At 42.2% G+C, this 26506-nt stretch overlaps 1 protein-coding gene across 2 annotated transcripts in view; it reads left to right on the top strand.

Moving 5' to 3' along the window:
- LOC126162064 (putative ATP-dependent RNA helicase TDRD12) overlaps positions 1-26506 on the top strand; it is a 429957-nt gene that overhangs the window by 363437 nt on the left and 40014 nt on the right. For both annotated transcript variants that reach the window (XM_049918325.1, XM_049918324.1), the window contains exon 24: positions 22987-23466. In XM_049918325.1, coding sequence (XP_049774282.1) covers positions 22987-23466 — 480 coding nt within the window. The remainder of the gene's footprint in view (positions 1-22986; positions 23467-26506) is intronic.

The raw sequence follows: 26506 nt of genomic DNA, 5'->3' as shown, positions 1-26506 counted from the left end.
TTGCGCCATATACAACAAAACACAGTGCCCATACAAGCGTCTGCCAACCAAAGTGTGTCAAAGGCTTTAGGAAGAATATGCAGTGCTTCCTAACAACAAATTGCCTCCGATGAGTGTGGCACGACAGCTGTTTACGTTTGATTCATTTGAGCAGTTGCGGGCGGGCTCTTGCGCATGCGCAGTTGAGTTGCCTATGGGTAGTACCTTCTCCCGCTTCTGGCTACAGATGTGTGACTGAGCGCCACTATCTAAATTGCTCTGGTTCGGAAATATCGTAGATCCAGGGCTGATGCACAGAGCAGTCTGAATTGTAGTGGGGAGGTGGGTAGTCTCCACGTGACCTGTGTTTACGTTTAGTGATTTTGCTGTTTCCTCTTCGTTTATTGCTCTCACATTAAATGAAAACAAAACGGATTTCTGTGGCCGGGAGCTACCAAATTAATTAAAATACGTTCGCATAATTACGGAAGGCTAAAATATGTTGTCAGTTCCAGGTTTTATTTCCACCTTTCTGACAGTCAAGCATTAATCACCTTGCAGAACAATGAAGTTATTTTTGTCGGTTTGCTAAAGAGATTGGGCTTTTATTAATATTTTGCACTCAGCAAGTCAATTTATTTTAAACGAAGTGTTTAATCTCATGCTGTTGGCTAGTTTTAACTATTCGCTGCATTTCAAGTGCATGTTTTCCATCTTCTAGCTTGTATGACATTATGCCATAATAAAGAACCAAACATGAGATAATACAGTACTGGTACTCTAGAAAATTTACATCCGAATCTGGACATACGATTGTGCACTTTAAGCCAAATTACGCATTTTGGTATGGTTCACGAAATTACGATGCTCCTAAAGTATCCTTTGAGGTCTTGTTTCTTTTATGACATAATGCAAGATCGCACGTACGAACATACGGGCTTTCTGCGTCATCGTAGCTGCGCTGACGCGGTGACGCCTGTTATCTGGCGCTCTCTGGCAACTGCTGAAACGAACCAGTTTCTAACAGGTCACGGGAAAATATTGCGAATGGTGGTTTGAAAAGTGTTACTTTCAAAGTAAATTTCCTTTTACGCAAGATGAACTATGTGCGAGAATGTACGACGAATTTCTTAAACCACAGAGCGTTTGACTCTCATGTAAAAATCAACTCCTTGAGGACGACCATCTAGAATAATTTAGAGCCCAGAAGATCAGACATTTACGTCGTTATTAAAAATTTTACTGGCACATTTGTGTCCTGTATCTTAAAGTGCAACACGCACAAAATGAGCAGCATTATATGTGGAAGCTTAGCTTCTCTTGCAGCTTATTAATCTTAGAGACCAATATTATTTGTGAAAGCTTTTATTTCTTTTATCAAAACTATGTGTACTAATTTAAACCATTAACTTTTCTTTTTGTGTGTTCGCGCTACTTAAGAGTGATCTTGCTATTGGTTGACTACACTACGTGTCTTGTACTGTCATCAGCTGTCGAGATCACGTGACATGAGCTATGACTGGCTTACAAAAGTGCGTCGCAATCTCGATTTCATTGCTTCGGAAAGTAACATGCAGTGTTTGGTGGAATTCGAATTTATCCCTCCGTAAAACGAAGGAATGCAGCATACATGTTGCTGCACATCAAAAATCCTTCCAAAACGTGTTTTTTTCCCCTGGGTTTTGTTTTCTAAAGTGCCGGTAAATTCTACGTCTGTTTAGAAAACCATAAACATTCAAAGAATTGATAAGTTTTACAGTGCCGAGGAAAAGTATACTGTCATTTAACACGGAAAAAGTGTATTTTCATCCGGGAGAAAGTGTATTTTCAACCGGGAAATCCGGGAATTTTTTTTCCTTGTCCACGTATACACACTGATGCATTTACAAATAAGCATTTTTTGCCATAAAGAATTCTCAGTCCTCTAATTGCTTCAGCTTGTGGGGTGTCCATCATTTCGAGAATAATACTCTCTATTCTCATTTTCTGGTCAAGGAGACTAAGAGAGCCACTGGTGTGACAAGGGCAAAATAAAAGGTATAGAAAATTGTATATCACTTTCTGTAGTGACTTTCTGTTAGAGGTAAGTTAAAAGACAGGGTGGTTGTAATTAAACTTTCGCCAGTGCAGATGAAAAAGTATTTAAAATATGGGTACCCAATTTTATAGAAACGATTTTCAGATCATGTCCTGCAGGATTTGCGTTGTTAGTAAAGTTAGTGTCATGACTTGCTGTTAGGCGCTGGTAATTATATGGTGATGAAGGGTTGGCGCATTACTATCAGTGAGCATTACAGTTGCAGACAATCAACAGGGGTCTGGACAAGATGAGCAGGCTTTACTCATAGAGATGTTTTATCAAAACAATGGCAATAGTGCTACTGCTCTTCACAAGTATCAACATATTATAGGAATATCGAGCAGCCTTTATTCCGCACTGGAGTTGAAGAACATGATTCAGAAGTTTGAATTAATTGGTGATTTGATAATTGCTCTCAGGAGAGGCAAACTCCGAGTTGTGCCACAAATTGTGAAAGAAGTTACTTCTACCTTGGTTGAGAATGCTGGGCATAGTGGGAAATCTTCAGGCAGTGCACAAGCTGTGTCATTGACAGTTGAACATTTCATAGTCTACCTGAGATGTTGAGGGCAGCAGTAGAGCATTCTTTAGTGCCATGCAAGGAGCAGTAGAGTACTCTCTAGTGTCATCCCAGGCTGTCGTGAATGCAGTATCACAATGAGCAATTTTTCTAAACTAGAACATAAACACTGTATGTGATTCACAAATGTTACCCTCTTATGTGGAAATCAAAATGTGTTTCTTTTGGTGGGTGATCCATTATTTCTCTTCGACATGTTCTTACAAATGTTTCTACAAAGTTTCATTGGCCTGTGATCACTTGTTTTTCATGGAGGCTCTCTCAAGTAGCAAAAATTTAATTATAACTACCCAGTATATTGCTCAAAAGAGAAAGGTATATGTAAAAATTGTCATGGACACAGGAAGCATAATTAATTTGAAACATTGATTGTATTTTCAATTGTACATAATGTTCATAGGCAATCAGTGCATTTCTTCTATATTTGTTGAGGGTTTTCAGGATAGTGCTGTGCTGTTGATTTCATTATTATTATCATTATTTTATGGCCTTCATTGGACCACTCAAGTCAATTATATGAAGATTTAAGGAAGAAGTTGTTGTTATTCAGTAATACAATTCAGTTGAATAATAATTATGTAGTACAATACAACAAGATAGTGGTTTAGTAAAGGATTGTTATAATTTATTATTATATAAAGGGATTTTTGCTCTTCTGTCTGCCCAGTATTTCTTCTTTCTTTCAGATATTTTTTCTTTCTTTCTTTCTTTCTTTCTTTCTTTCTTTCTTTTGTTCTTTGTTTGAGATTAGTCTTCCTGTAGTCATTTAGTTGAACTTCATTTATAGTCTAGTTTGTATGTCTTGTGCTGTTTTGGTTTTCTGTGTTTTGTTTTTTAATTCATCGACTATAATTTCGAATTCTCTAATATATTTCTACCATACTTTTTCATTGTACCTGACTGTGACTCAACTCCTCGTCTTTGTGGTGAGTATTGTTGTTATTCCATTCTGCACTTTACATCATTTAGACATACAAAACCCATTGTTGAAAAAACTTTTATTTTAGGGGATTTGCCATGTGACCTTTTCTTGAATATTTTCTGAGTATTGGAGATTCTCTTCAGGTGAAGCTAAAGAAAGATTCGTAACTCTGAGTCCCTTCTAATTTATTATTTATAGATATGAGGGGTTATACTTTATTATGGCAGGCCAGGTAGCTTTTCAGTGCTGCAATATGCTTCAAAGTGACATAGATGCATGACATTACTTTTTAACTGAGTCTCTGTTAACAGAAAATTCTGCCAACTCCAGGAATCCTCAATGATAGAAATCTGCTCCTTGATTATGTAACCATCCAAGCACCACTGTGTAAATTTCATCATCACCTTCCTGACAAGATGGAAAATGCATGGTGCAGGATCTGGACCTCCTGATCATCATCATCCATGTCTGTGCAGTCTTCATCAACTTGTTGGCATCACTTCACTATGAAAGAGTTCACGGTGAATATGTATGCAGATGCAGTTTAGAGGTGTGGTTTCCCCCCCCCCCCCCTCCCCATCTACAAGAATCATACTGTCGCGTGAGAATTTTATGGTGAATCTGTTTGCAATTTATGCGTTTTGTCCACAAGAATCATAGACTCCCATACTTAAGCGTTGGAGTACGTTTCCAGTTGCTGTGTCATTTCACTCTCACTCTATGATGCCGCTGTTATTCATACTGCAGCAGTACTGTGTCTGCAGGAAATAGTGAACACGCGCTCTCTTCTGAAAAAGCACCACTCTTGTTGTGCAATGATCTTAGCTTAGGATACCATGTGTAATTTACTTTCGAAGTCCCTATGTAATGTAATTATGTCCTTCCATTTGTCACAATCTCACACATCATGTACTTTATTTTTGTCCCTGGAAGCATAAGAATTATTAAAGCAACAATGTGAAACTATAATGTGTACTATATTGTCCCCTTTCCTCCATTTACAACCAGCACAAATATGAAAGCCAAGACACATTCTGCAGTTCTTGTTGTTCTATCACACAGTTTTTGATGTCACTATTTATCTTCTAACAAATCTTATTTATTCAATAGTGAAAGGCGAAAACCTACTGAAATTGGTGTGAAGTCACAGTGAGATCAAATTAAAAATAAAAATATTTGTAATGTGGATTGCAGGTCTGTGGGTGGATAAGTGTCAAAAGAGAGATGTCAAAAATGACTAGACTAGGTGAAACTAGTAGGTGCGAACTGGAATAGAGAGGGTAGGGAGTGGGGGGTGGGGAAATGTTGGTAGGATCAGATACAAGTTCATGTGGCACAGGAAAGGTGCGGGAAAATAACATGTGAAAATAGAAGAGGGTGACACAGGGGGAGTGATCAATATGAAGGTATAGGATTAATGATATCGGCAGGTGTAACGTGGGACGTAAGATGCTGCAGCAGCAATCAGTGTGGTCTTTTAGCTGTCTATTGTGCACGACCGACACAGTTGATACAGGGCGGCTCGTAAGTAGAGTGTGCAGTGTGGTTTGTAAGGCGACAAGAGAAACACGGGAAAGAAGGACGGATGCTGAGTATAGTAAAGCATTGGAAAATAGTAACAAAGGAAGACAGCACTAGGTTAGGATGGAAAGAAAGCCATCTGGCAAAATCAAACAATGGAAAATCCGGGATGGAATGTAACACTATAATGAAAAAGCTAGTAGCTGCTCGCCATAAAATGGAGATGCTGTGTTGCAGAAGGGCACAACAAAAAGACTGCCAGAAAGTTAATTTTCAGCCAACTAGGCCCTTGTCAAAAATAGACACCACACACACACACACACACACACACACACACACACACACACATTACCACAGTTTCTGGCAGCTGGAGCCAGACTGCAAGCAACAGGGCATTACTGGAGAGGAAAGCAGGTGGGAGTAAGGAGGAGGCAGAGATGAGGATGGGGAGGGATAGCAGGTTAGAGGTGGAGGATGGTAAAGTGCTGCTGGGGGCATGCAGGGACAAGGTGAGAACAGAGCAGGTAGGTGCAATCAGAAGGTTAGATGAAGGGTGGTGGAGAGAAAGGGGGATTAGCAGAAAAGGAGAGAAGTAAAAAGACTGGGTACATTGCTGGAATAGAGGGCTGTGTAGCTCCACCCCTAATTCAGTCATGCAGGACTTGTTAAAGAACTTCTCTCTTTCTCCTGGTCCCTGCAATGAAAACACTTTTTTGCCACCAATCCTATCAATCAGACTCAACCAAAGACCAATGTTGAATCCTGTGTGGCTCAGTTCACTCCTCCATCCAACCGTGATACTTCCCCACTGCCCCCAAATCACCCTGTTAACTTTCCAGAATTTGTTGTCTTCGAATCTTGCCTCATCATCTTTCCCCAAAACCCTCTACATGCAAACTAATCTTGCATTGACAGAAATATCCGTAATCCATCAACTAAAAACTGATACCAACCTTATAATCCTATATGCTGAGAAAGGATCCACCACTGTTGTTTTGAACCACAAGGATTATCTGGCAGAAGGTATCTGCCAGCTGTTAGATTCATATTCCTACAAACCTTGCCACAGTGACCCCATTTCAGAAATCAAGTAGGATCTCCAGTCTCTCCTCAAAATCGTAGGCCCATCCCAGAACCTCTCTCCAGAGTCCATCTCTCTCCTCACCCCTATCATTCTCCGCACTCCTACCTTCCTCATGCTACCTAAAGTCTATAAACCCAACCAACCAGGATGCCCCATAGTGGCCGGTTACTGTGCCCCCACTAAGAGAATCTCTGCTCTCGGAGATCAGCACCTTCAGCGTATCACCCACTACCTACCCTCCTGTATAAAATAAACCAACCATTTCCTCCACCGACTCTCCACAGTTCCTTTTCCTTTACCACATGGATCCCTGCTCATCACTATTGATGCCACATCCCTTTACACTAACATCGCTAATGCTCATGGCCTTACCGCTACTGAACAATATTTCTTTCCACTTCGACAGCTGCCACCCATTCCATACCAAGAAGTCCCTTCCATACAGACTAGCCATCCATGGCCGTAGCATCTGTAATGATGAGTGGTCCCTCTATAAATATACGGTGGCCTTTACAGATTGTAATTACCATCCTGACCTTGAAAAAAAAAAGGATCTCCTGTGCCTTATCTTTCCATTCACCCAACATTTCACAAAGCCCCACCATCCAGCCACAGAGGAGAATTCCCCTTGTGACTCAGTACCACCCAGGACTGGAGCAACTGAATTACATTCTCCACCAGGGTTTCGACTACCCCTCGTTGTGCCTGAAATGATAAATGTTGTATCCACTATCCTTCCCACTTTTCCCACAGTGGTATTCTGCTGGCCACTGAACATACACAATATCATCGTCCATCCCTACACAAACCATGCTCCCAACCCCCTTGCCTCATAGCCCATATCCCCACAATAGACCAAGATGCAAGACCTGTCCCATACATCCACCACCACCTACTCCAGTCCTGTCGAAAACATCACCTATCCCACCAAAGGCCGGGCTATCTGTGAAACCAGTCATGTGATCTACAAGTTAAGCTGCAACCACTGTGCTGCATGCTATGTGTGCATGACAACCAGCACGCTGTCTGTCTGCGTGAATTGCCACTGACACACTGTGATCAAGAAACAACTCTACCACACTGTTGCTGAGAGCGCCACCCAACACAACATCCTTCATTTTAATGACTGCTTCACAGCCTGCACCATCTGCATCCTTCCCACCACCACCAGCTTTTCTGAACAGCACAGGTGCTAATGCTCCCGCAGTATATCCTACGTTCCTGTAATGCTCTTGCCCTCAACCTTCATTAGTCATTGTCTTTGCCCATTTAGCCCTAACCTGTGCCCATTCCAGCATTACAGAGCCCTCAACGTACCCAGTCTTTTTACTTCTCTCATTTTCCGGTAACCCTTCCCCCTCTTTCGCCTGCCCTCCATGTAAACTCCCGACTGCACCTAGCTGCCCCACTCTCCACCTGATCCCTGCTGCTCCCAGCAGCACTTTACTGTCTCCCACCACTACCTTGCCATCCCTTCCCCTCCCTACCTCAGCCTTCTCCTTACCCTCACCCAGTTGCCCCTCCCATAATGCCCTGCTGCTCGCAGTCTGACTTCAGCTGCCAGAGACTGTGGTCGTGTGTGTGTGTGTATGTGTGTGTGTGTGTGAGCGTGCGTGAGCATGCGTGCGTGCGTGCGCATGCGTGTGCGCACACGTGCGCATGTGTTGTCTTTGTTTGGCAAAGGCCTTGTTGGCCAAAAGCTAACTTTGTGACAAACTTTTTGTTGTGTTTTTCTGCAAATCTTAATTGTTTTGTGTCATGGTTTTTCTAATATATTGCTACTCTCCACATAGAGGGGTTTTTAGTCACAGACAGGCACCATTAAAAATGAATGATAGAAATATTTCAGCTTTAGGACAAAGTTCTTCTACAGAAGTAGACAAATTCACACCACTGTCAACACGACCACATCAACACAACTACTTCTACTACTACTACTACTAGTACTACTACTGCTACACTCCCTCTCTCTCCCTCCGTCTCTCCCCCCCCCCCCTCTCTCTCTCTCTCTCTCTCTCTCTCTCACACACACACACACACACACACACACACACAAAATATGTTCACTGTGTCCGGGCGCTAAGGCCTGACTCAACTGCGTCAGATGTGAGCATCCAGGGTTGCGACAAGTTCTGGAAACTGGAATATCAGGGAATTTCAGATGTGTCAGGGAAATCAGGCAAATATGAGGGAAATGTGAAAAAAAGGGAATGATTTTGTTTTTGTCTCAGTAGATGAAATGGTTTGTTTACTCAGATGTTGTGCATTGTCGCTGGCTGGACGCAGCTGAGTACGTACGCCAGTTCCCTACTCTTTCACTCTTACTGTTTCTCCCCTTCCTACCATTCTCCTCAGCTTGCAGTCAGTGCTGCCACCAATTCTTTGTGGCTAGTCAGAGGCAGTGAGGAGTGGTTTGTTTGGATCTGATTCTCGGAGATTGTTGATGCAGTGGCCAGATACGGCGATCACATGTGCACGAGTTGCATCTGAGTGATCTGTGTGTGTGTATGTGTGTGTGTGTGTGTGTGTGTGTGTGTGTGTGTGTGTGTGTGCATACGCGCTCTCATTTTCTGATGAAAAGCTATAGCCAAAAATTTCGTTTTGATAGTGTGATTGTTTTATCTACGTTCCTGTCTGCAGCTCAGCAATCTTCTTTACTGTGAGTTGCTATACATCCTCATTAGTATTGATTCACAGAGTATTTGTGCAAGTTATCTGTTGCATGGATTGAGCACTGCAGTGTCATTTCATCAACATGGTGTCTATGACATTTGACTAGCTGGCCACACAAGTGGACTTCCATGACGGGCCAAAACTGCTGGCCATTTCTGAATCCCAATGTTTCCCACTAATGTGCAAGCCCTGCCCATCAGATCTAGTCTCACCGATCTACCCACAGGCCAGATCTGTTTGTGTGTGGCATAATGCAGTGGATTTTCGTGGTTTATCCAAAGACCCAGGACTGCGGTCCTTCTCGGCAGGCCAGAGGCTGTGGGCGATGGATTTCAGGATTTGTGACTGTCTCACCACAAGTACATTGTACAGTGCGGCGTTTTATAGGCATTTTATTTATTCTAGCACATTTTGGCATTTAAAAAGGATGGATGATAATACAGGGTGTATACGACCCGGGACAACTGGGAGATCCGGGAAAAACCCGGTAGTTTTTTTATCCGGGAGAAAACCGGGATAAACCCGGGAATTTTTCATTTTTTGTTTTCAGTTAAATTTTTGTGATATTTATGGGTAAGAACCAATACTATAACAAAGGATATTACTGTATCCCACTTCTGTAGAATAATACTGCAGCAACAAAACATGAACGAGAGAAAAAAAACGAAAATAAAACGTAAGTCGCAAAAGAAATATGCTATATACAACAATAAAACACAGTGCTCATACAAGCGTTTGCCAACAGCAAAGTGTGTCAAAGGCTTTGGGAAGACTAGGCAATGCTTTCTAACAATAAATTGTCTTCGATGAGTGTGACATCACAACTGTTTACTTTAGATTCGTTTGAGCAGTTGCGGGCGGGCTCTTGTGCATATGCAGTTGAGTCACGTATGAGAAGCACCTTCTCCAGCTTCTGGCTACAGGCATGTGGTTCGGCGCCACTATCTAATATTGCCCCGATTAGGAAATATCGGAGATCCGGGGCTGATCCACAGAGTAGTCTGAGCTGTAGTGGGGAGTCTCCATGTGACCCGTGTTTACATTTTGTGATTTTGCTGTTTCCTCTTCATTTATTGCTCTCACATTAAATGGAAACAAAACGGATATCTATGGCCATGAGCTATCAAATGAATTAAAATAACGTTCGCATAATTACGGAAGGCTAAAATATGTTATTAGTTTCAGGTTTTATCTCCACCTTTCTGACAGTCAAGCATTAATCGCCTTGCAGAACAATGAAGTTATTTTTATCGGTTTGCTAAAGAAATTTGGCTTTTATTAATCTTTTCTGCTGGGGCAGTCAATGTGTTTGAAACGAAGTGTTTAATTGCATACTGTGGTCCAGTTTCAACTGTTCGCTGCATTTCAAAAGTCCATGTTTTCATCTTCTAGCACATATGTCATTATGCCATAATAAAGAACCAAACATGAGATAATACTCAAGAAAATTTACATCCAAACCTGGACATACGAATGTGCACTTTAAGCTGAATTACGCATTGTAGTTTGGTACACGAAATTCCGATGTTCTTGGAGTGTCCTCTGATGTCATTTCTTTTGTGACATAGTGTAAGATCTTTTAATGTTTTACACCTACGAACACATGGGCTTCCTGCATCATCGTAGCTGCGTAATCGCGGTGGCACCTGTTTCTGGTGCTCTCTGGCAACTATTGAAACGAACCTATTTCCAACAGGTCACAGGAAAATATTGCGAATGGTTGTTTGAAAAGCGTTACTTTCAAAGTAAATTTCCTTTTATGCAAGATGAATTATGTGCGAGAATGTATGATGAATTTCTTAAATCACGGAGCGTTTGACTCTCATTTAAAAATCAAGTCTTTGAGGACGTACATTTAGAAAAATTTCGAGCTCAGAAGATCAGATATTTATGTCTTTATTAAAAATTTTACTGACACATTTGTGTTATGTACCTTAAAGTGTAACACGCGCAAAAAAAAAAAAAATCAACATTATACGTGAAAGCTTTGCTTTTCTTGTAGTAAAGCTCTGTATGTTAATTTAAACTATTAACTTTTCCTATTTGTGTGTAAGCACTACTTAACAGTGATATTGCTATTGACTGATTACATCACATATCCTACGCTAGAAGATACACTGTCATCGGCTGGCGAGATCACGTGACGAGCTATTACTGGCTACAAAAACGCATTGCAATCTTGATTTCAATGCTTTGGTAAGTAACATGCGGCGTTTGGTGGAATTTAAATTTACACTTACGTAATACGAAAATATGCAGCGTACATGTTGCTGCACACCAAAGATCTTTCCAAAACTTTTTTTTTTTACTGAGTTTGGTTTTCTAAAGGTCCAGGAAGTTCTATGCCAGTGTATAAAACCATAACCATTCAAAGGATTGACAAGTTTTACAGTTCCGAAGAAAATTATACTGTCACTTAACACGGAAAAAGTGTATTTTCACCTGGGAGAAAGTTTAATTTTAACCAGGAAAAATCCAGGAATTTTTTTTTCTTGTCCGCATATACACCCTGTAATAAGAAGAAAATTGTGGCAGTCACTGGCAGTTTTTGCGCTATGTATTCAAATACATCTCAAAAGAAAATACTGGGCATAACACAGTGGATAATACCCGACAACAACAAACGTGATACAACCAAAATTTTGTTGGCAGTCACCTATACTGTTGGTTTACACAACTCTTCCTTGCCTTATAAACTTCTTTCAAGAGGCCTACTTTCTTCTGGGGTTATTTCTGAAATCAGTGAAGGTATTTTAAATCTTTCTTGCGACTCCAAGGAAATGCATATTTTTGTCACCAAACGTGTTTTCTTTTATTGAAATACAATAGTAACAGTGGTCTTTCTGAAACACACATACCATTGGCTTGGTTTCTTCATCTAAAAACATTTCATTACAGAAGATGTGTATGTTAGTACTTAAGATTTTTGCTCACAGAGGGGAGAAATATGGAAGTCCTTACATCTTTTTGTCAACTTATGTCTTTACTTACCCCTGAGATCTCAAAATTTGTCAGGGAAAAAGTTAAAACTTGTCTGGAAATCTGGGAAATATCAAGGAATTTCTCTTGGGGAAACTTGTGGTAACCCTGGCAACATTCTAGCTAGGATGAGTAGTGTGAGTAGGGAAGACACATGGGATGGGGGTATGGAAAGATGGAGGGATACCAACGTAGGAGTGGAGATGAAGCTAGTGCTGCCTGTGGGAGCGTGCAAGGACATGGTAGGGGCAGAACAGGATTGCTTAGAGCAATGTTGACAGGCTGTGCTTATGGTGCTGGCAGGAGGAAGGGAGGGTGAGGAGAGAAGAGAAGAGAAGAGGAGAAGGAATGACTGTGTTGGTGTATTGGCAGGATAGAAGACCTGTGTAGTACTGGAGTGGGAGCAGAATGGGGGATAGGCAGGTGGAGGAGAGCGATTAGCAGAAGTTGAGGCCAGGAGGTTTATGGGGACAAAGGATATGTTTCCACATGCACAGTTCAGGAAAGCTGGTGTTGGTTGCAAGAATCCGTAGAAAAAGGCTGTGGTGCTGTCATTAAAACAAAACACATCATATTGTTGGACAACATGTTAAGCAACTGGGTGGTCCAGATGTCTCTTGGGCCCAGTTTGGCAATGGCCTTTAATGCAGACAGGCAGCTTCTTAACTGTCATGCCCATGTAGAAACTAGATCAGTGGTTGCACGTAAGTTGTCAGATAACATGGCTGCTTTACAGGTGGCCCTGCATACAATGGGATAGGCATCCCATATCTAATGGAGGTACTACAAAAAGTTTAACTTTTCATTGGTCCACTAACCCATTATATCTGTGAACATCTTTTCTATCTTTACTTTGTAATAATCAATTTTCTTCAAGTCGATGTACATTTGCTGTTGCAATATCTTCCTTGTCGTCTTTTCTCTGTGGTTCATGTTTGTTTGTTAGTTATTTGCATGTTCCTTGGATTATAATGGCAATTTCTCACTATGGTCAGATTTTATAATTAAAGTACAGTGTGTATGGCAAGAAACAACCGGGAGGGGTCCGCGGGTCGCGTGGCCCAGCTGCCAACACCGCACCTGCTGGGTGCCACTACACCTGACTCTCGGACACTGATGTGGCAGTAGTGAGCTGCACGCATGCTTCCGCTGAGTTACCATAAGCACAAACAATGTTGCATCTGATTAACTTCAGCTTACCTTTATTTACAGTAGGTGCTCAAAATGATGTCCCTCTGTGGTAAGAGCAGTCTGACGTCTCCTGAACACACTAGCAAATTCTCGACAAATTTCATCAGCCGAAATCCGGGAAATGACTAGCCGAAGCCTTGTCTTCCAGCTCTTCGAGCATGTGGGGATTGGTTGCACACACTTTGTCTTATGTAACATTCCCCAGGGATAAAAATCACATAGAATTAAATTCAGAGAATGAGGAGCCCAGTCAACTACTGTATCATGACAAACACTTTGTATTGCTGTCATAGAAGCATGGGCAATGTGTGGTCTTGCATTGTCCAGCATAAAATAACCATACATCTTTTCATTAGGCGTTAGTTCTTGGAGGGGGGAGGGGGGTGGTAGAAAAAAAAGGGATGCAGTATATTGTTCACATAACTATCAGAATGTGTTGTTTCGTGGAAGTGATTGGTCCAATAATTCATCTTGCACTAATTGCATGCCTAACTCATGAGGATTTTCAAAGCTCCAACATCAGTTGTTTTGAGAATTAATGTATCCTGATAAATGCAGCCATGCTTCATCAGAAAAAAAAGCATCAACTTACCCATTGTGCACAGACTGTAACGGCTGGTGTCAATAATAGTGTCAAGCAACAGTATCTGAGATCCTCAGTTGAAGCACTACCATTATTTCGTGTGGTTTCAGTTTCAGTTTGTGCACAGCGCTGTGAGCTGATGCTCTTGACACACCAGTCTGAAGTGCCAAATGGTGCAGACATTTTCTCGGGCTTCTTTTCAAGGCCTTCCCTGTCTCATCTAATTTATTTTTGGTTAAATCATTAGGTTCTCTAGGCCTCCATTTGTGTAACACAGACCCAGTCTTTTGAAATTGATTCACTAATCTGCATATCATCAAATAATTGGGAATGTGGACACTGGGAAATTTTCATATTAATTCAAGCTGACATTCCACATATGATTCTGTTTCTGCATGTGCGACCCGTGGACCCCTCCTGGGCATCTTTCGTGAGACGCCCTCTACATCTTGCCCAGAGAACGTATGACAACACACTGACAATTTATATAACTTCTTAAGTATTTTATTGTTATTATTATTATTATTATTATTATTATTATTATTATCTTGCATTCATAGAGTGATTTATACATGCTTAAGTTCATTATCTCTCTCAATCCCTTTCTTAAAAAAAAAAAAAAACACACACACACACACACACACACACACACACACACACACACACACACACAGAGTCTCACTCTTCTCTATGCCACACTAAGGCTGAGTGATGGATATTGTAAATCATTTCTCCTTACACACACACACACACACACACACACACACACACACACACACACACACAGTCTCACTCTTCTCTATGCCACACTAAGGTTGAGTGATGGATATTGTAAATCATTTCTCCTTCTAGTATCATATTTAGGGCTAGTATTACATTTAGGGATGTCAATGTTGTTTTGAAACTGTGATTGATTGTTGACACCAAGATTCATTAGGGAGCAAGTGTACTGTGAAGTGGTTGTTAGTATGCCCAACTGCTTAAAGAGCTGCCTGCAAGAAGTTCTACACTCTTCTGTGCAGCAAACACTTGTTTTCTTCAATGATCAGTTGTTCCAGAAGACAATGCCATTAGACATTAATGAAAGAAAATAGGAAAAATGATTTTTTTTATTTTATTTTATTTATTTATTATTTTATATATATATATATATATATATATATATATCTCCAAGGCCTTTTATTATCTGTAATGCAAAAGTTGCTGAAATAGAAGATGAGTGTAACATGTGACTTTCATTTCAGATTCTTATCAATACAGGGTGTCCCAGGAGGAAGGGTCTATATTCAGGGACTTGACAGAAACAACTTGTAGCAAAAAATGTTAGTGAGCAATGGCTCTAAAATGCATACCTGAAGAGTTATGAGCATTTCTTGATTGTCAATACTACAAAACAAATATCTTCTGCTGCAGTCTCTTTGCTACCCATGTTCTACAAGGAGGTAGTGTGGACCAAAACAAGAAAAATTTTAAGGAAAAATGGGCTCTGAAGTGCATACTTTAAAAGCTATAAGTGTTTGTTCAGAAGAAGAGATGTGTCTCACAGTAACGAAGATGAACAAGTGCTAATAACTCTTAAGGTACACATGTAGATGTTTTTCACTTAGAATTATCTTCCCTGTTGTATCCATGAATATTGGCCATTCCTCCAGGGAAACCATATATAAATGTCTAAAAATTTAAACTGTTCTGTTTCATGTATTGATTTACCCTCGTGCATTATTTCTAGTGGTGTGGTTCAGGCCTTGTGCAGAGCTGACTTGTATGTTATGCGTTTAACATGAATTAAGTGACGGTCTACTTGCAGAGAACCAGTTATTGATTTTCAAGAAAATGTTATTTACCTTTCAGGTGTTGAAGTTACTCCTTTTCCATGATTATAATACTTGCATTTTCAGCATAGAGAAGTATGGCTGTTTTTTAGATTTATGATAGAAGATTGTTCAGTATAAGACCAGCAAATTTGGACCCAATGTAGATCCCTGTGGTACTGGTACATCTGTTGTGATTATTCCACAATCCAGAAGATGCTGTTTCATTATGAACACACTCTGAATTTCTTAGTGCAACATTCTGAGTCCTTTCACACAGATAAAATTTGAACTTCTGTTGGAGAACACTGTGAACTGCATAGTCAAAAGTTTTTGAAAAGTCACTGAAGATGCCAGTTGCCAATATTTTGACATTAAAAATTTTGTATTATCTGATTTAAAAAATAGCATGTTCTGTGAAGAGATCATTTTGAAATCCAAGTTGAGAATGCATAAGTAATATTTTTTTGAGAGATTTGTGTTATGTTTATTTATACATAATTTTTCCAGTACTTTCGAGGAGGACGTAAATAGTGTGATTAGTCAGTAATTATTAGTATCTGTCTTACTACTGTCCTAGTAAATGAGTCTGACAACAGCATACTTGTATTACAGTCTATCTGGAAATATCCCCTGTGATACTGATGTATAGCACATACAACTGAAAACATATGTATGAAGAAAAGGTTTTTAGTACTTCATGTGAGATATTATCAACTCCATAAGATATTTTGGTTAACTGGAGTCTTAATTTCTTTGCAGAGCATGGAATAATTGTAGTTTGCCTTTATGTATGTAGAATTTCTTGTTGCATGTATTCTATTACTTAACCCATTAGCTGTCTATGCTATGCACGTCTGTTTTTGACCTTCGTTCACTAATGTTGTGGTTGTGTTCATCTCTGTATCTCATTTCTGTGTTTCAACATCTCTGTTGAGCTGTTTGATTTTCTGTATCTTCTTCCTCCCCTATTCCCATTTCTCTATGGGATCAGCATTGTTATATGGATTGTACCAATGTTAGGACAGTTCGTGGCTAGGTGCTCTTTCTAACGCAACCACTACTCCCCGGGACATATGAAAATGGTTATCTGAGAAGGTAATTTTATCTTCTATATTATCTTTCAGAGATAATTCAAGTTTATCCTCTATTTTCACATCAAATATCAGCACATATTTTGTTAATGGCTTCACTTGGGTGGCTGTTGTACACCTCCATAAAAAACTATTGACAGGTTTATCAGTCACCTGTGGGGCCAACTGAATTGTGTAGGGGGGCATGAATATTAGCTGTCATTTTTAACTAAGCATTGAATTGAAATTCATTTTCAAAATATGGCAGCACAGATATTTAAACTGCCACACTTCCCTGATTATGTGCAGTAAATTTCTTGGATATTCATCCCTTAGTTATAAGCAACAAGCCAGAATATCCATATTCATTCGGGGGTGGGGGAGGGGGGGTGTTTTCGATGTGACAGTTCTGACCAGTCCCCCCCCCCCCCTATGGGTCCAGGGGTTAAAATAGGCCCGAGGTATTCCTGCCTGTCGTAAGAGGTGACTAAAAGGAGTCTCACATGTTTCAACCTTTATGTGTGGTCTTCTGTAGGGTTTGACCTCCATTTTTCAAAATTTTCCCAAAGAGCAAACCAATTGGAGAAGGGCGCCGTTCATGGTGCATCATGTCCATTGTGCATTGAGATCTTTAGCCCACTTTCTCGGCGTCGCGTTGCAGTCCTGCCCATTCTCCGTCTCTTGGGCGAGGACACCTTTCTGGGTGTGTTTTCCACCATGCAGTATGCAGTGTCACTTTCTTTGCCAACGATGACTATGGACTTCTTTGCACCTCATATCCTGCGTGGAAGCCAGTCCATTGTGGTGGGGCCGCCATGTACCCTCTTGGTTGTAGCCCCCTGAAACACAGGGATCGTTCTGCTGATGCCTAAGCCGTTAACTCCCCATGTATGCCAAGGAGTAGATGCCCATCACCTTGGGGCTTCGGGACTCCTGGCAATGGCCATCGTGCCACGTGGCCTTTGCTGCGGCTGGGTGGCACCCATGGGGAGGGCTTCTGATTGGAGTGGGTGGCATCAAGGCGGATGACACGCCATGAAGCTTAGTACATCATCACTTGCTGGTGGTCAAACACCAGCAGTCTAAGCACTCAAGGGCTCAATTCAATGCACGGAAGTATGACCCCCAATCGCTCCCCTCCGTGGCCCCACCACAGGAGGAATGCCAGGCTAAGGATGCCAGTGAAGCTTATTTGCCCCCGTACCCCATATGTACAAGAATTGATGGGGAATCTTTCATGTCCATGAAGCCTCAGTTTTTTGTGGAGCATTTGGAGGACAAATTTGGGGACGTGGGGGGCTTGTCCAGAATGCGCTCTGGGTCAGTTTTGGTAAAAACAGCACCCTCTGCCCAGTCATGGGCATTACTCGCTTGTGGCTAGTTTGGGGATGTTTCTGTTACCATCACGCCTCATAAGAGCTTAAATATGGTGCAGGTTATTGTATTCCACAGGGACCTTCTTTTGCGGTCTGACGACGAGCTGCGCTCCGATTTAGAGTGGAGAGATGTTCATTTCGTACGGCGCATCCATCATGGTCCGAGGGATAATCAGGTTGCACTGTGCCTTCGTCATGGCCTTTGAGGGTGACACATTACCCAAGAAGGTCGAGGTGATGGTCTACTGCTGTGATGTCAAGTGTCAAGCCATATATCCCTTCCCCGATGCGGTCCTTTAAGTACTGGAAGTTCGGCCATATGTCTTCCCGCTGTAGTTCCAGCCCCACCTGTTGAGATTGTGGACGTCCATCACATCCCAATAGCCCATGTGCTCCTCCTCCCATCTGTGTCAGCTGTGGAGAGCATCATTCACCTTGCCTCACCAGACTGCAGGATTTTACAGAAAGAGAGGAACATCATTGAATATAAGACCGTGGACCGACTGACTGCACTGAGGCTAAGAGGAAATTTGAACACCTACATCCTGTGGCTATGACCTCCTTACACGCTACCGCTATGGAAACAGTGTCGCCCCATCAGTTTCTCGAATTCCTGTCACCTCTCAGAACCTGGAGACTACACCTGCCCCCTTGATGGTGGGGGGCACTTCCCTCCCTGATGCTCCCACACCACCTACTTCGACAGCAACACCCCCCAAACCATTGGGGATTTCAGTCCCCACTTCTGAGCCAGAGAAGCATAAGGCTTCTTCGGCTCCTCTCACTAGGAAGGGGTCCCTTCCCACGTTTCTGCTAGTGGGAAAGATGACACCCACCAGTGGCTGAAGAGCCCAAAAACAGCTGGTTGTAGGGCTTCACGCTCATCCTCATTCTTGGAGACTGATTCAGTAAATTCCTCCCAGCCAGGGAAACCCAAGGAACAGCACGAGAAATCGAAAAAGAAGACCCCCAAGAACAAGGACTTGCAGTGCCATCCACACCACTGCTACCTACAAGCGCTGCTTCTGAGGATGGGGTGGAGATTCTGGTGTCCGCTGAGGACCTGGATCTCACCAGACGCAATGGATATGGACTGCTCAGGCAAAACGTCGGTGGCAGCAGGTGACCCTGAGGCATAAACTGCCTCATTGAATATTCCATGCCATCCCAGTCTCACGATGATGTCATTCTCTAGTGGAATTGCGTCAGTTTCTTTTTCTACCACCTGGCTGAGCTACGGCACCTGTTAAGCTTTACATCTGTTTTCTGCATTGTCCTCCAGGGAACCTGGTTCCCAGTAACGCGGACCCCTGCCCTCCGCAGCTATAAGGGATATTACAGGAATTGAAGTGACTATAATAGTGTCAGGTGGAGTTTGCGTTTATGTCCTAAACTCAGTGTGTAGTGAAACTGTGCCCCTTCAAACCCCTCTTGAAGCTGTGGCTGTCAGAATACGGACAACACAGGAAATAACTGTCTGCAATGTATATCTTCCTCCAGATGGTGCAGTACCCCTGAATGTATTAGCTCCACTGATTGATCAACTCCCTAAACCTTTCCTACTTTTGGGATATTTTAATGCCCATAACCCCATGTGGCATGACACCGTGCTTACTGGCAGAGGCAGAGATGTTGAAACTTTACTGTTTCAGTTCAACCTCTGCCTCTTAAATACTCGGGCCGCCACATGTTTCAGTGTGGCTTGAGGTAGTTACTCGACCATTGATTTATCAATTTGCAGCCCAGGACTTCTCCCATCTATCCACTGGAGAGTGCATGACAACCTGTGTGGTAGTGACCACTTCCCTATCTTTCTGTCACTGCCCCAGCGTCAGGCTCACAGGCCCACGGATGCATGCCCAGGTGGGCTTTAAACGAGATGGACTGGGAAACTTTCACCTCTGATGTCACCGTTGACTCTTCCCCATATTGTAATATGTATGTGATGGTTGAGCAAGTGTCTACCACAATCGTTTCTACGCCAGAAAATGCGATCCCTTGCTCTTTAGGGTTCCCCCGATGAAATCGCTGGAAGTTGCTGAGGCAATTACAGAGCATTGAAGAGCTCTACAACGACATAAGTGGCACCCTTCCCTAGAGCATCTAATAGCCTTTAAGCGGCTCTGTGCCCTTGTACACCAGCTTATCAAACGACAGAAACAGGAGTGTTTGGAGAGGTACTTATCGACCATTGGGTGCTATATGTCACCTTCTCAAGTCTGGACGGAGATCAGATGTCTTTCTGGATACCAGACCCCAACAGGTTTCCCTGACGTTACCATCAATGGCGTGCTATTTACCGATGCAACTGCGATTGCACTTCGTGAGCACAATGCTCGAGCCTCTGCGTCGGAGAACTATTCCCCATCCTTCCACACCCTCAAATGGTGGATGGAAAGGAAAGTCCTCTCATTCACTACACGCCACAGTAAATCCTGTAATGCTCCATTTGCAAAGTGGGAGCTGCTCAGCACACTTGCACATTGTGCCGACACAGCTATTGAGCACGATCTGATCCACAGTCAGATGATTAAACATCTCTTGTTCGACTACAGGCACCATCTCCTAATCGTCTTCAACTGGATCTGGTGCGATGGCATCTTTCCATCGCAATGGTGGGAGAGCACAATCATTCCTGTGCTCAAAACCCGGTAAAAACCCGCTTGATGTGGATAACTATTGGCCCATCAGCCTCACCAACATTCTTTGTAAGCTGCCGGAACGTATGATGTGTCAGCAGTTGGGTTGAGTCCTGGAGTCACGTGGCCTACTGGCTCCATGTCAGGATGGCTTCTGCCAGGAGCGCTCTACCACTGTTAATCTTGTGTCCCTTGAGTCTGCCATCTGAATAGCCTTTTCCAGATGCCAACACCTTGTTGCCATCTTTATTGATTTACGCAAAGCGTATGACACCACCTAGCGAAATCATATCCTTGCCAAATTATATGGGTGGAGTCTCTGAGGCCCGCTCCCACTTTTTATCCAGAATTTCCTGTTGCTCCATACTTTCCGAGTCCAAGTTGGTGCCTCCCATAGTTCCTTCCATATCAAGGAGAATGAGGTCCCACAGGGCTCCATATTGAGTGTATCTCTATTTTTAGTGACCATTAATGGTCTAGCAACAGCTGTAGGGCCGTCTGTCCCGCCTTCTCTGTATACAGACGTCTTCTGCATTTCATACTGCTCCACCAGTACTGGTGTTGCTGAGCGGCGACTACAGGGAGCCATCCGCAAAGCGCAGTCTTGGGCTCTAATCCACATTTCCAATTTTCAGCCACAAAGTCGTGTGTTATGCACTTCTGTCTACGTTGTACTGTTCATTCGGAACCAGAACTTTACCTTAATGATGATCCACTCACCTTAGTGGAGACATACCGATTCTTAGGACTGGTTTTCGACACCTGATTGACTTGGCTTCCTCACCTCTGTCAGCTTACGCGGATGTGCTGGCAGCACCTCAATGCCCTCCGCTGCCTGAGCAACACCAACAGAGCCCTTGTTCAGTCCTGCCTTGGCTGTGGGAGTGTGGTTTATGTTCCGGCATTTACTTAACCCAGTGCACTACTGTGGCATTCGCCATAGCGACAGGAGCTTTTAGGGTGAGTCGGGTGACCACTTGAGGTTCATTCACTAACACTTCAACAGTGTACACCTATGCCGCGGCTTTGTTTGAACCTTTCACATGGCTGTAAGGACTCAGTTAACCCTGCGACTCTCCGCTGTCAATTCCTCTTGATCCTCGACATGTACCAGGGCCATGAAGTGGTTTACACCGATGGCTCAATGGCTGATGGTCGCGTTGGCTTTGCCTATGTTCATGTAGGACATATAGAACATCACTCCTTACCAGATGGCTGCAGTGTTTTCACTGCAGAGTTGTTGGCCATATCTAGTGCTCTTGAGCACATCTGCTCATGCCCAGGTGAGTCATTTCTCCTGTGTACTGACTCCTTGAGCAGCCTACAAGTTATGGACCAGTGTTAACCTTGTCATTCTTTGGTAGCGTCCATCCACTAGTCCATTATGCCCTGGAACGGTCCAGTCATTCAGTTGTGTTTGTGTGGACCCCAGGTCACTTTGGAAACACAGGCAAAGAACCTGCCAACAGGCTGGCCAAACAGGCTATGCGGAAACTGCTTCTGGCAGGCATCTCTGAACCTGACCAGCGTTCTGACTTAACGCCGTAGAGTTTTTTGGCTTTGGGAGACAGAATGGCCTAACAGTACACACAACATACTGCGTATCGTTAAGGAGACTGTAAATGTGTGGAAGACTTCCATTCGGTCCTCTCGCAGGGAATCAGTTGTCCTCTGCTGGTTTCGCATTGGCCACACTTGGGCGACCCATGGTTACCTCCTGTGCCTTGAAGACCCACCTGAGTGTCGGTGTGGCGCCCAGTTGACAGTGGCCCATATTCTGGTGCACTGTCCCACTTTGACTGCCCAGCGATGAAATCTTGGGCAACCGCACTTGTTGCCACTAATTTTATCTGACAATGCCTCATCGTTTTATTCTTGAGGATGGGTTTATCATTTGATCTAAGTTTTTGCACATGTCCTTTGTCCCTCTGTGTCCTCCACCCTAGTGCTTCTTGAGTGGAGGTTTTAATATGTTACGAGTGGCTTCTCCTTTCTTATTCTCCTGGTCAGCCAGCCATGGTAATCTTCTTTGTTGTTTTAATCTCTTCATTCCATTTCTTGCATTTCTGTTGTTTTCTTGTCCACTTTTGTCCATTTACATGTTTATTGCCCCTCATCATTCTTGTGATTTTTTCCTTTCATTCTGTTCTGAGTTGTCAGTCTCAGTTGTTTTATTCCCACACTTGTGCCTTGTTTTATTCGGAACATGGGACTGATCACCTCATAGTTTGGTCCCATTCTCCCTCTTTTAATCCAACCAACCAACCCCTTCCCATATTAGTGTAATGTGCGTATTAGTGTTATTTTGATGTCCAAGTCATGTGAGGAGCATTCCTAAAGTTTAGTTTTCCTTGATGTTAAAGTATTGTTATTAATTGTTTGCTAACTGTTTTATCCAAAACAATATTTTCTCCATCTATGTTAAGATTATTGAAGTTCAGCAAACTATTCACTGTATCTTGAACCAGCAGCTCAAATTTGCTCTGTTCAAATAGGTGTGTGAGAAGAAAGAAAATGGAGCGACAGTAACAGGAGGTCATAAATACAGAGTGATTTTGATTGATGACGAAGATACTGAAGAACCAATAATCAATAAAAAATTAGTTCAACGTGGACTTGCTCAACTTAGTGAAAGTGAGAAGCACTTGTTTGATAGTTGTGTACTTACAAAGCGGCAGTCATCTAGCGTGGAGAGTAGAAACAAAGCTAAAAATAAAGGACTAAATAAAGATAATGGTACTGATATAAACAGCCAGTATGATGCTGCTGCTGCTTCTGATGATGATGATGATGATGATGATAATTTGGATAAGTTGATAAATAAGCCAGGCGATGTACTGGTAGGACTTCAAAACAATCAGCTAGTACCATACGGTGCAAAAATTCAGGATGACATGAAGACACCATTATTTGATTTTAATGAATTTGAAATGGATGATGAGGATTTCTACGCCTTCATGGATTGTCTACTGAAGGTTAGTGAACCATCATTTTGTATTTTTGTGAAAACATTAAATTTTGAAACCGTTTTTAGAAAAATGAAATTAAACTAGAAGTTAATTTTTCAATCACAATTATTATATGTGTATTTTTGTCATATTTCTGTTAGTAATTTCTCATAACAAAATACAGGTCTATCACATTGCAAAAATGTTGTATTGTTTGACCTGTTTCTGGCTGGGCTGTAAGACAGTAGTGTGACTTTTTGATTTAATTGAGTTATAGTCCATTGTCTGCAACTGATCTATACTTCAAGTAAAATAACTTTGTGATTTGACATGTCAGTGAGTCTGGTGACTGAGATCAGTCACCATCTAGAGGGTCACTTCCCCCCCTCCCTCCCCCCTCCTAAGCCCTACATGCTCACTGCGTAGCCTGTTTTTCAGTATTATCTGCAAGACTGCTCACCAGGAAACTTTCTGCTCACCATTGCAACTATCAATCACAAAGTTATGTTATTTGAGGTGGAATATCTTATTACATGTTCAACAATGTTCATATACTACAAACTGGAAATCCTCCAGTTCTGTATGGCATATTTTCATTGATGACATTGCAGTTGAAGTGTACATTTCTGTGATTTCTTAGTTGAGTCAAGGCCTTTAACCACTGCATATGGCTTATCCTTCCATGGACATTGTAAGTAACTGATTCAATGATTCAAACAAGAAAGAAATTCCCTTGTAGATGAAAGTAATTACGGGTGTCCAGCAGTAGCCATTATTTAATAAAATGTGTCTCATGGTCTCAGAATGATTGGAAACTACACACACTGCACCTTCCTTCAATTCCTTATAATCTTAAGAAGAATGGGTTGGGTTGGGGGTCGCGTGGGGGACATTTGCTGATCTCACACAAGAGTACAAACAGAGGGGGGGGGGGGGGAGGCCACTGCCATTCATAAACATAGTACAAAGTTCTCCTACTAGATGAGGTTAATATAGATCTCCACAAAACAATGGTACAAATGGTGTCAATGTGTTGGTGAATATAGTGTTGTATTTCTCTGCTTGTTGGACGTGTTTTGGTTGCCAAGTTGTCATGGCAACTTTAAAAGAATACAGAATGTCAGTGAAGTTTTGTTTCTTGTGTAAAAGATCAGCAACAGAGAGTCACCAAATGCTTCCAAGAGACTTCCCAGGAGAATTCTATGGGCTGCACACAAGTTTTTGACTGCTTTTGGTGCTTTCAACATGGTGAGTTGAGTGTTGAAGACCAATCTCATTCGGAACCCTTGCAACATAATGAAATGAGGAAAACACTGAGAAAAATCTACCAAAAATTCAACCAGGATCATCGTTTCATGATCCTCCAAAGTTCAGTAGAGGCAACCATGCCAGCAGATTTTTGAGTGAGGATTTGCACTTGAGACATGTTGCTGCTAAATTTGTTCTGCGCCTCCTCACACAGGGCCAAAAACTGATGTGCATGAATGTGTTCCAGGACTTGAAAATGGAGACTGAAAGTAATCCAGACTTTTTGAACAAAGTCATTACAGGTGGTGAGAGTTTTTACTACAGGTGTGACCCATAAACCAAGAAAGCATCAAGCCTGGGGAGGACTCCCAACCAAGAAAAGCAAAGCAAGTGAGGTTGAATGTGAAGATGCCGACCATTGTCTTTTTGGAATTGGTAATTTGTGCCTCCCTGGCCAGATTGTTACCCAGCAGTATTATTTTGGAGTTTTAAGACATCTGCGAGAAGGTGTGTGGAGGAAATGCTCGGACTATGCCAGTCAGGTGACTGGTTGATTCATCACAACAATGCTCCTGCATACACGGCCTTAGGAGTCACCCACTATTTGGCTTCTCAGGGATGGACTGTCATTCCCCACCCTCCATATTTGCCAGACCTAGCCCCATGCAACTTTTTCCTATTCCTGCGAATGAAAAAAAAAATGTTCAAAGGGAAGCATTATGATGACGTGGGGGAATGAAAAAAAATGTTCAAAGGGAAACATTATGATGATGTGGGGGCAGTAAAACCAGCTTTGCAAAGAGCAATGGACAATACAAAAGTTGAAGGGTTCCAGGCATGCTTCAAACAGTGGGAAAAAAGACTGTACAAGTGTGTCGCATTTAATGTGGAGTACTTTGAAGGTGACCACTGAAGGAATTTTGTAAAAAGGTCCATGAATAAATTCTTATAACAAAGATCGGGTAAATTTGGGGGGGAGGGGGGGGTACATATAATTGCAGGTTCACAGCTATTAGATAGCCCTTTCAGGGACAAAAGGAGTAGAGTTTGAGTTCTTGTATGGACCTCCAGATTCGATTTTCCTAGGCTTCCCTAAATCAATGTCGGTTATGCCAGAAAAATTCCTGTGAAAGTGAAATGACTGAGCTCCTTCCCTTATTGAGATAGTGCTCCATTTCTGATTATCTCATTGTTAAATGTTATAAAACACTCATGCCTCTCATCCTAGCACATTTTTCATGTGATACTGGAAAATGCATTCCATCTACAAATGACATTGCTTACAAAATAGTTGCGCTCCCCATCTTAGAATATTCTAGAAGTGTGTGTGTGGGCCCCATATCAATGGCGTCATCAGAGATATTGAAAGTGTATATATTAACAAGTTAATGTGATCCAGATTCAGAACCCACTGATCTACTGATCTATAGTTGGAGAGTGAATATGGATCATGGCCATATGCACCTTAACAGCCAATATGAGGTGTTACGTTTCTGACAGTACAACTGAACCAGCATAAGCCTCCTAACATCTTGGGACAATGGCCATTCTGTCTGCAAGTTCTAGACTTGTGTTGCTGAAGAAGTTACTCATTCTTTAGAGCTCCTCAGGGAAAAAGCAACTAGGTCAGCAGAAAGTAAGTCCATTTTGGACTGTCTGTGTTTGTCAGCAAGTCCTTTTTGAAATGTGGTGGAGGTTCTGCTGACTGCTGTTGAATCCATTGTGTGCAGCCAGCTACAGATTGTGTGTCTTGTCATCACCAGTGATACCAGTCACTTGAATTGAGAGGCCATCCATAAGACCATTAGCCTTATTCAAG

This window comes from Schistocerca cancellata, chromosome 2 (genome assembly GCF_023864275.1).
Source record: "Schistocerca cancellata isolate TAMUIC-IGC-003103 chromosome 2, iqSchCanc2.1, whole genome shotgun sequence".
NCBI classification, from domain to species: Eukaryota; Metazoa; Arthropoda; class Insecta; order Orthoptera; family Acrididae; genus Schistocerca; species Schistocerca cancellata.
Note: the sequence above shows the minus strand (reverse complement) of the source record. Positions and strands in the feature narration are given on the sequence as shown.